This window comes from Helobdella robusta, assembly GCF_000326865.2.
Source record: "Helobdella robusta unplaced genomic scaffold HELROscaffold_29, whole genome shotgun sequence".
NCBI lineage: Eukaryota > Metazoa > Annelida > Clitellata > Rhynchobdellida > Glossiphoniidae > Helobdella > Helobdella robusta.
In genome coordinates this window covers 228,882-240,569 of record NW_008704475.1, presented here as the reverse complement: position 1 = coordinate 240,569, position 11,688 = coordinate 228,882, and the positions used below count along the sequence as shown (strand labels likewise).

Sequence of the window (11,688 nt, the reverse complement as noted above, 5' to 3'; positions counted from 1 at the left end):
TCATCATCATCATTAACATTATTATCCTCATCATTAACATCATCAATCATTACCGCTTTTTTCAACGAATGCTGTTAACCTTTACCCACACGAAGATATACCAGTCCAATTTCAAATAATATGCATTTGTTATGATGATTTCAATTTCTCTATCATCGTCATCATCATTATCATTGTCATCATCATCATTATCATCGTCATCATCATCATCATTACCACCACTGCCATCAAGAACCACTCTGCTAAAAACATCGAGCGTACCCAGAACGAATGATAATAATTCAGACGAGCGATCATCGTTGTTGCGGTCTGCAGTGACGTCATCTTCATCGTCATCTTCATCATCTTCATCGTCATCTTCATCATCTTCATCGTCATCTTCATCATCTTCATCGTCATCTTCATCATCTTCATCGTCATCTTCATCATCTTCATCGTCATCTTCATCATCTTCATCGTCATCTTCATCATCTTCGTCGTTTTCATCATTTGTTCCGTCATCCTCATTTTTAGCTGATGGAAATCATTTTCCTTTGGCAGTATCAACTCCACAACTACTGCCAACATCATCATCACCACCCAAAACATCATCATCATCACCACCCACAACATCATCATCATCACCCACATCATCATCACCACCCACATCATCACCATCATCATCAGCAGCAGCAGCAGCGTACATTTTATCAGTTTTCCACTTGCGGAATATTTGCACGCGGACTCCTCTCGTGAATTCACAATCTTCACCAGCGCTCCAAATAACTTCTTCATCGTCATCATCATCGTCATCATCATCATTATCACCATCACCACCACCACCATCATCATCAGCAGCGAGGAACTCACGACACGGTCCATCTGATCAACTGCACCCACCATCAAGACATCCCTCTTTGAGCACAAACAACATCAACTACAAAAATATTGACATCAACTACATTAGCAACATCAACAACAACGTCAATAATAATAATAATAATAATAACAACGTTAACAAGATAAACAAAATCAACTACATCATCAACAACATTGACAACACTATTAATAACAACATCAACAACAAAAATATGACCAACAATAACAACATCAACTACATCTTCATCCTGCTCATGGTGGCTAGCACCCTTCATGCCGCAAACACTCCACGGCCACCCAACGTTCCAACCCTTCGAGGTACCTTCTGTTATATTTCTGAATATACATGCCGGAACATGTTCAACCATAATAAATAATTTTGCTGGGATGTTTTCAAAAACAAACTTTGAAATTTTTCGACCAGTTGCAATGAATTCTTACTTCACAATGCAACTTGAATTTATTTAAAAATTTAAACAGTTTGATTGATTTTAAAAATTTCAAACTCTTAATTTTGTATAATTAATAAAATGTTATAATTGATGGTTGTCGATGGTTGTATGTATGTAAAATTGTACGATGTATCTACACACGCATACACGCAGATTGTACTCGAGATGGAGATCACCGAGGCTACCAAAGCAATTCAACTTGCCAACATCCTCATCATCATCATCATCCTCTTTTTCATCATCATCATTCCTTCCACAAAGTTCCATCCCTCCGTCACCACCAACCGCTTGCAGCCGACGACCCACCCTTTCCTCCAGTCAACAAACACCTGCATTTCAGGGATGAAACCTTTTTAAACACAACTTCAAGACCGAAGTCTCATCATCATCATCATCACCACCACCATCGTCGTGATCATCATCATCATCGCCACCATCATCTCCCTCGTCAACATCACCAACGTTCACTCCAGTATCTACATGGACAACTTATGGAACGTCAATTTTACTACCATCATAATCATCATCATCACCCAAATTTTCAAATAAAAAATCATCAGAGTCCTCATCACCAACACCACAATCAGGATGACGATCGTCATCATCATCATCACTCCAAACGAGATCGTCATCATCATCACTCCGAACGAGATCGTCATCATCATCTCCACTCCGAACGACGACGACAACGTCATCGAAAAACTCGAAGCGCTTCACTCTTCAGGATTGGGAACAGCAACAAAAAAAACAGGAATGTTTCTCGTCATTACAGGCTGTCCCATCACAGCCCTTTCCAACGTCAGCAAGAGAAACCTCATCATCATCACCATCGCTACCATCATCACCTTCATCATCATCATCATCGTTATCCTCATCTTCATTCTCGTCATCATCATCATCTTCATCTTCAGTTTTACTCACATTCTGAAAGTCAGCGAAACAAACGTTCAGACCCAACAAAAGTATCTACGAAAATTTCATCATCATCATCATCGTCATCGTCATCATCATTATTATCATCATCGTCATCATCATCATCATCGTCATTATCGTCATTATCTCTTTCAAATCTATCACCATTAACGTTACCATCAACTTTGTTATCATCATCACTCCTCTTTATGCCATCGTCATCATCACCACCATCATCAACAACATCGTCATCATCACCACCATCATCAACAACATCATCATCATCAACGCAAGCAATCATCATCAGTGCCAAGGATGAAGTTTATATGCGTATCAGAGCGGATGATGAAGGGAACGAAATGAAGAAGAGCGCAGGAGACAGAATGACGAAGTACCCACCACCTGAACATCTTCCTCTTTCTTCTTTGATCAACGAAGTGAGCCACATCAACAGCTACAAACGCCACGACACTGATGTCAACACAGACCACGTGACATTTTCTGATGACGACAACAACCAAAGCAGTGACAACATTGAAATAAGTTTTCAACCGATGAAAAAGCACTCTGCAACATCACCCCGTGCTGACATGGAAGGTTTTCATGGCATGAACATCGATTTTATGGTGAACAAGAGTCGTAAAGATAAGAGGTTCAGTCCAAAAACTGTCGTTGACTCTAAATATAAAAGTCACATTATCGATGGCGACACGCTGAAAGGTCTGCAGAGTTTCAGCAGAAAGCTCGTGAAACATCACGGCAAAAGACACACGACAGATATGCTGATGACGATCGAACCATCGAACTTCCACGTTGTCGATGGAAGCAGCGCTGTTTTGTTCTGCAGAATTTACGACAACAACAACCACCGCCTCATCTCCAGCGTCAACAAAAACAAAAACTCGAACGCAGATCACCACCTGCCCTACAATGTCACTTGGCGTAAGGATGATAAACTCCTCCCTAGCAAGCAAAGGATTTTTGTTAACAAAATTTTGCCGACTGTCGCTAAATTTAAAGAAAATCAAGACTTCAAAGATAGCAGCAGGTTTTTCTTCCTTGGGTCGGTTCTGCGGATATCTCCGGTCAAGCTGCAGAAGGATGTTGGCAGCTACAAATGCACGCTGGAGTTTGACCAGCACTCCATTCTGAGCAGCACCGCCCACCTCAACGTCTACGACGAAGACGCGCGTGAGTCCTCCAATTTTAAATTTTTTAATTGCACTGGGATGTCGGCTCGAAATAATTTTTCACGTCTGCTTTTCACGTAGCAAATTTTAAAGGGCTGTCCGTGGTCGTCGTAATAGCATATAATTTAAAATTTAATTTTGTTTAAACGGAAGAAAAATTTATTTGAATTAGTGCTGTAAACGGCAAGGACACGTTTGGTAAATGATCGTCCCCAGAGAATCATTCATCTTTTTTTAATTATTTAATTTATCTTCATCGGAGAGTTGTGAGGGTGTCGGGCGATGATTGATTGCAGTGCGGACCTCACAATTCAACTCACCGTGTCCCTCGCTGGTTTTAATCATAAAAAGTTCTGTTCATATTTCGCAGTGACATGCGCCTGGCTGATGTGTGCTGTTTGTCTTTTACCGCTGCACGTGTTTAATCCCATATTATTAGCAAACAACAGTTTCGTCATGCACACCCTGTCCGAATTAGCAAAAATTAGTTGTAGTTGAGGATGTTGTTGAGGATGTTGTTGAGGATGTTGTTGAAGATGTTGTTGTTGAGGATGTTGTTGAGGATGTTGTTGAAAATGTTGTTGTTGAGAATGTTGTTGAAGATGTCGTTGAGGATGTTTTTGTGGAAGTTGTTGAGAATGTTGTTGGTAAAGTTTGATTTTGTTTGTTGTTAAATTATTTTGGATGTTGGAGTTCGTGTTAATAGCAATTTTGTTATTTTATATGCGTCAAAATTGAAAGTATGGCATTTTTTTTACTTTTACAGCAACTTCGTTTTTAGATGATTTCGATGGAGCTGCTGATAAAAACAATTTCATTGCTGAAACAGCTTCGGGTTGTTTTTGCAATGAACGTTGTTAGACTTGTTCAGTATCGATTTCAAGGCGAGTGTTGATGTGGTTGCAATGCATGGTTCCAACAGTGCTATGCTGTTTTAAAGTTATTGATAATTTTTTGGTTTTTAATTATTTTAGTTTTTGTTGCTAAAAATAATAACTAAAGAAACAATTTATTGAAATAATAATTTCAAACTTTACTAAAAAGTATGAATCAAATTTTAAATTAAAACTACAAACACGACGTCTTCATACATAATTTGGGATATGCAAAAGTTTTAGTGTAAACAAAAAATAGCTCATATTAAAAAATTTTAAATTTATTAAAATTTGAATAAATGTCTGCGTGAGACCAAAAAATGAAGCGTACTGAAAGCGACGTGCAGAAGAGATGACCAACAACGCGGCAACAAGCTGACCACCAGCTCAAATTGTCCAGCAAACAATATGAAGAGCTGCATTATCTCGAGACAGGCACGCAACTCAACAACTAATGCTTTCCAGTCTGACAGGATTACTTCAGCATTCATGCTGCTCGCTCATCTTTCAGTCAGGCAGTGACGGCAGTTGCTACTCAGGCCACATAAATAAGTAAATATTGAAGTGGCCTTTGTTTTTAATAAAGATGTGAAGAAAGGAATGAAGAAAGAAACAAACATCCAAAAAAAGAATAAACGAAGGAAAAAATATCATATTAAATATCAATAAATGAATGAATAAGTGAATGATAAAATAAATAAATGAAAAAAAACAAATAATTCGATATTATGTCATGAATGATTGGATGAATGAATGAATGAATGAATTAGTCAGGATGAATGATTGGGTGAGTGATTGGATGAGTGATTGGATGGATGAATGAATGAATGAATGAATGAATGAATGAATGAATGAATGAATGAATGAATGAATGAATGAATAAATGAATTAGTCAGTCAGTCAGTCAATCAATCATTCAATCATTCAATCAGTCAGTCAGTCAGTCAGTCAGTCAGTCAGTCAGTCAGTCAGTCAGTCAGTCAGTCAGTCAGTCAGTCAGTCAGTCAATCAATCAATCAATCAATCATTCAATCAATCAATCAAAAAAAATTAGAAAAAGTATTCATAAATGGACAAAAAATGAGTAAACAAAAGAAGTTAGAAGTAAAAAACTTTTTATTCATAAATTTATTAGTTATTTACAATATCTAATTTAATATTAATGTTTGTATTAAGATAAAAATCAACTGCAATATATAATTAACATATTTATTATTTATTTGTTTATCTGTATAATATTCATTTATCTATTATTTTCGTTATTATTCAAACATTTATTCAGCCTTACATACAACATCGAAATTCCTCAAAAGCGCATTGTTCTACAATAAAAAACAATTGTTCAATAAAAACAAAGAAACGATTATTAAATAGAGTACTTTGACAACGTTAAATCAACTCATACTACAAAGAGGATATTTGGCTTAAAAAACGAAAAGAAATAAGACTTGAGTTTACTTTTGAACATTGTTTATTGTCTGTATAAATGTTTGTGATATTATTGGTAAATTGTTAATTTAAAATAAAACTTTATGATGTGTACATGTATATGTGTATGTATATAGTAATTTATGAAATCTACCAAATTTCTTGCGTTAGATAGTTTTGTATAATATTTCTCATTATTTCAAACCAAATTCTTGTCGTCATTATTTATTTTATTAAATTTAGAATAGTATACAGTTTTCCAATTCATTCTCGAGTGTATAGGACCTATTTCGATTTTTCAATCATCTTCAGAATTTGTTGCAGTTTATATAGGGAATTTGTATAACCCAGGCCTTTGCTCCTGTTATTTGCATTTATTGTTATTTTTGACTTTTTTAATTTTGCTATCTTCTTTATTAATTGATATGGTTTTTTTGTTCGAGCTAATTACGTTGGTTTTGTGTTTTATTGCTACGGTGTTGTGTTTTTGCTTTGATATTATTTACTTGCTCTTCGATAACACTTTGGTCGAAGTTGCTCTCTTCAGTGTCTTCATCGGTACTAGTGATGTTGTTAGTATATTTTATTATTATTCTTCTTGTCGGGAGTGTTGTTGAAAACCTTTGTTGTTTGTTTATCAGGGGTTGTTTTAGGTCGATAAGAATGGCTTCGGCTGATTTAAGATGGAAATGACTGGAATTACAGTATACGGTATAGAATTACAGTAATTACAGTACAGTAATAACTACAGTACAGTATTATTATACTGTTGCTGTCCAGAATTTTTTTTGTAATTTCAATATTATGTGCGTGTTCTAAGTGTGTTTTTATAGAACCTTCCCTTATGTGCATGGTCAGACGTCTAATTAGCGATGTTGTAGTTACTCCGATATATGAAACCTTCTGAGGTGCTCAACTGCACAGCCGTCAAGGGGACATGTAAATTCATATATCAGATGGCTACGTTTCAAAGCCGAATAATATTGAGGAGTGCAGTCGTTATTCATGACAAGGTTTGATGCCTTTGCATTCCATAATAAATTAGCAGTTTTATTTTGTCAGAAGGGTTAGTTGGTTTGACATTTTTTATGAATGGTTTGTTTTAAGACGGATTCGTCCGTTTTGTAGTTGGTGTTCATATGATTCCTATAATAAAATTATTATGCTGTAGGCTGCTAAGTTGTTGTAATTTATTTTCAATTATATCCTCGACTACTGCTATGCAGTATTCATTGTTTACCAAGATTTTCGTAATTCTTTACAATTCCGCATCACGTTGTTCGGTTGATGATGAGTGGGCGGAGGCGCGGTTGACGAATCCTCTTTTTTATACTAACTTTAAATCGCTCAGTGCTTTCATTTTTTCCATTAGGCAAAAGCCTCATAATTAAATATTATCCTACGCTAGAAATTTGGTAGACTTAATAAATTACTGTGAGTCGACTTGAATCCACAAGTAAATAAAGGGTGAGAATTTCCGACCACGGAGCACGGTTGGTGTACTTTAAGAGATGCGGAAGTAGGTCGAAAATTCTCACCGCACATATATATATATATATACAATATATGTATATAATATGTACGAATACATTATATCAATAATACTGGCTGATGATGATTGCTTCTGTACAATTACGTTGATGAAGTTTGACATCGATGACAACATCAACTATTAAAAGGATGATGATGATGACGACGAGGATGACCTGATCATGGACATGAAGAGGTTGATGATGACGGTTACAATGTTTAATATGACAACGGTGATGATGATGACAATGATAATGATGAGAAGGATGATGATGATGATGGTATATATACGTGTTGAGCAAATAAAAAAATTTGAATAATTAAACAATCGTTAAACGTCCATTAAGAACGACATGTGTAGGTGCAAACGGAAAACATTGCATTAAAAAATGTAAAACTAAACAATAGAGTTTAATTGCATCCATTGATGTACATGTTGTCACACGCCACACATTACCTTACCAACGATTCTACCAATACTTATCTGACTGGCGCGATGTATATATCTTCAAAGCATAAGACAGGGCACAAACAGATTTTTTGCTGCCAAAGCGTTTGAAATTGATTTTAGCTATATTCGAGACACTGGGTTTAAATAAAGAACCAATGTTTTGTTATCAGCTATGCTTTTTCTAACCTGCAATTTTTACTTTTTATAACGCAGTACCTAATGAAATATACAAAACGCTGCAATAGAGATTTTTTGATTTATCGTAGTAAACCTCATGGGGGCCAACGAATTACCAAAACGGTATTTTACGAAGCTTTTTGTCATGTCTAAAACTTAATTTGTTGTAATAAATCTAAACGCTCTATTGCTATTCTTCTATTATCTTACCTGATTCTAAAACTTTTGATGTTACTCACAAGTTTTGTAATCAAAGCTTTATCTTTGATTCTAGGATGTCTTTTTCTTTTTAGATTAATAGTGTTGCTAGAAGTTCTTTAAAAGTCGATGATCGCGAATGTCCTGAAAAAAATAAGGCACAAAAAAAAGTTCTAACTTTCATCTACATAGAATAAAAAACTTTTGTCTTTCCTTGACAATCCTACTCTTCTCCTTCATGTTATTTTTTTAGTTTTATCTAGGATTGATTATTGTAACTAGCTCTACTATGGTCTTCCTTTAAGTAAAGCTTTTAACTCTGCTGCTCGTCTAGTTGTTCGTGCCCCTTTATTTTCTCATATATCTCCAAATCTTGTTCTCTTGCTCTGGTTACCTATAAAATATAGAATAATTTTTAAAATTTACACTTTTATGTATAGGTCTCAATCTAAATTATTTCTTAAGTACTTATCAGATATATTAATTGAACCTAAACGTCCCGGTTTACGACCGTCTTCATATTCTCACTTCTTAACTCGTATTAAACACTCTTTTGACAAATCTGCTTTTGCTTTTTCTGGTCCTTATTTCTGAAACTCTCTACCTCCTTCTCTGACTAATTGTCTATCACTTACAAAGTTTAAAGCGGATCTCAAGACCCATCTGTTTGCAAAAATCATTGAAGAGCGCTGTTGAACATTGCGGAAATAGCGTTTTAATAACTAATTGATTGATCGATTGATTGATTGATTGACTGACTGACTGACTGACTGACTGACTGACTGACTGACTGACTGACTGACTGACTGACTGACTCACTCACTGACTGACTGACTGACTGACTGACTGACTGACTCACTCACTCACTCACTCACTGACTGACTGACCTGACTGACTGACTGACTGACTGACTCACTGACTGACTGACTGACTGACCTGACTGACTGACTGACTGACTGACTCACTGACTGACTGACTGACTGACCTGACTGACTGACTGACCTGACTGACTCACTGACTGACTCACTGACTGACTCACTGACTGATTGCTTGCTTGATTGATTGATTGGTTGATTGACTTTTATTGACTTTTAATACAAACACTTTTCACAAGATCAACCATAGCTTCCAACAAACAATTTTTATAAATTTTAATAACAAACAACGAGTACATTTTTTATCAAGATATTAAAACTATAGAGAATTGCGAACGAAAAAATAGCATACTCATATGATGAAAAATTATTGTTGAAATATATTGATGGAATGTCAAATTATTTAATGAATAAATTAAATAATTAATAAATTATGCCATTATGTCATGCAATAATGGCACGATGTAGTTTCATTTTGATTTGTTTTTTTAATTGTTTGGCGGAAATATTTTTAATGTGTACAATAAATACATGCTATTTTTTGGTGTGTGTGTAACGGACATTTGAAAAAGTTTAAGATGTTATTTGAAATCTTTTGCAACCAGCGTAAAAGAGGTACACAAATGCCATAACAAAAGGTGTTTTTATTTTTCGAATTGCTAGATTATAAATGGCAACATGTTGTCTATAATATCACACTGCGATTATTCCAATTTAGGGAAAATTAGGCAAAGACGAGACGCTTAAGAACTAATTCGTTAACGACTCGAAAACTAAACTGCTACGAACAAAATTCCAACGTATTAATTGGAGGATATATCATGGCCTGGAATTAAAATTGTTTAATATGTTTACTGGAGATGAACAGTGGGATAATGGATGAAAACATAATGCATCCCTCTTCTTAAAATGTATTGTATAGAGAAGATTGTCTGTTTTATCTGCTAAAATCAACCACCTGTATATTTGAAGAAATTTAACAGCATGAGCCGACATGTTTTTAAGAAAGGTTTGAAACATCATTTGTTTTGACATTCAATGTGTTTTCGAGATGCTGGCCATTTCAAACTATGAATTTTTTTATTGCGCTGCTGGTCAAGCCCAAGCAAACATATCCAAAATGATCAATGATAGAAGATTACTAGAAAATAAAAAAGATAACTTGCAAAAAGTAACAAAGAATATTACCAGATACTACAAACACATGACTGCTATACCCCTATTCTGATGAGTATGAATAGATATATATCGTCTCGGAGTCAAACAAAAAAACAAAAGAGGGCCGAGAGCCAACAAATAAAAAAGATTTAATTCTATTCATATTACTTGTTCTTAAATATCTTATTTTAATTCTATACATAAACGAACACAACTCACAACTTCAATCTCTGTATCTTTTTAAAAGTTAACAAAACAAATTTTCAAAATTTTCTTAGATCATTTAAAATTGGTACATACCTGTAAAACATATGAATGTATGTGTATACTTATATCATTATTTATTATTGATATATTTGATCTAGCCTCTCTATTTTGTTACTTTTAAGAAAATTAATTTTCCTGTTTGCTGTGAAATTTTTAAAATGTTGTCAGGGTGTTTGTTGCACGTAGCTTCTCGTGGCGGATCTATGGCGTTAAGTCGTCATAAGTCATTTGAGCTTTTTTTGATTATTTGATAAAAATGAAAAAAATGTTCATATCATTGTTAAACTGTTGTTTTTTTAATTTACAGTGCAATTAAATTGTTGCAATATAAAATAAAATCGTGATGAAATTTTAAAAAATGATTTACAGAAACTGAAACAATTTGTTTGAACTCACGCTATAAAAAAGTTTCAAATTTATGTGGCAATTAGGAAAAAATTGCCATAGGTCGCTTAGAATAGTGGCGAAAGGGAAGCTGCACAACATTAAAATAAATAAAAAAAAGTAGAATCAGAAATGTGCAAGTTTAAGATAAAAAACGTTGGCGATGTAAATTGTTCAATGCCTAAAAGGGATCAATATTGTAACTTGTCAATGTTCCTCGTTCTTATGTCTACTGTGTTTCAAATATAGCAGCTTGAAAATGTTTATTTGCGTTTGACTTGGTTCTGTTTGATAAACTAAAAAAAATTTAAGCTCAACTAATGGTGGCATTTTGTAGAATGAATTGATTTAAGCAGTATTGATACTCAGTGGAAATAGTAAATACAATTTCATAAAAAATAAATAATTTTCAACGTTAATGAACGTGCAAGTTAAAAAAAGCGATTAAGTTAAAAAATCTTAAATTAATTAAAACGTGACCCAAAGAGCTGTCGTGTTCTTGTAATCGCCAGTTCAGTAGAATATTTCTAAAGTCCCTTCTTTGTTGAAAGATGCTTAATATCTCTTTACTAAAATTAATGGTATTTAATAAATTACATTTACCTTATGATTATTATTATTGTTGTTCTTATTTTCATTGTTATACACTAATGATGCAGTAGTTGTTTTAATTTTTGATGATTGTCCAAAGCATCGTTTTAGAAAGAAAAGCGAAGCAATAATAATACATCTGTCATTTAATTATATTATAATTGTATTATTATCGATTTATTATTATTATTTTATTGTTTTTTTTATACGTTTGTAGACTAATCGAAATTGGTGTTGATGTTCATATTTGTTGCTGCTCTGATTAAGAGCCTTCAATGAAAATTTTGCCTACTTGTTCGGAATCAAATTGATAAGAAATGTTACTCACTCACTTATTTATTA

The 11,688-nt window shown here is 34.2% G+C and overlaps 1 protein-coding gene across 1 annotated transcript in view; it reads left to right on the top strand.

The window, feature by feature from the left end:
• HELRODRAFT_174170 (hypothetical protein) overlaps positions 1-3,493 on the top strand; it is a gene marked incomplete at both ends in the record, with an annotated part of 3,697 nt that extends 204 nt beyond the window's left edge. Inside the window, 5 exons of the mRNA XM_009020729.1 lie at positions 835-1,176; positions 1,605-1,686; positions 1,871-2,108; positions 2,222-2,240; positions 2,517-3,493. Coding sequence (XP_009018977.1) covers positions 835-1,176; positions 1,605-1,686; positions 1,871-2,108; positions 2,222-2,240; positions 2,517-3,493 — 1,658 coding nt within the window. The remainder of the gene's footprint in view (positions 1-834; positions 1,177-1,604; positions 1,687-1,870; positions 2,109-2,221; positions 2,241-2,516) is intronic.
• Positions 3,494-11,688: the final 8,195 nt, after the last annotated feature.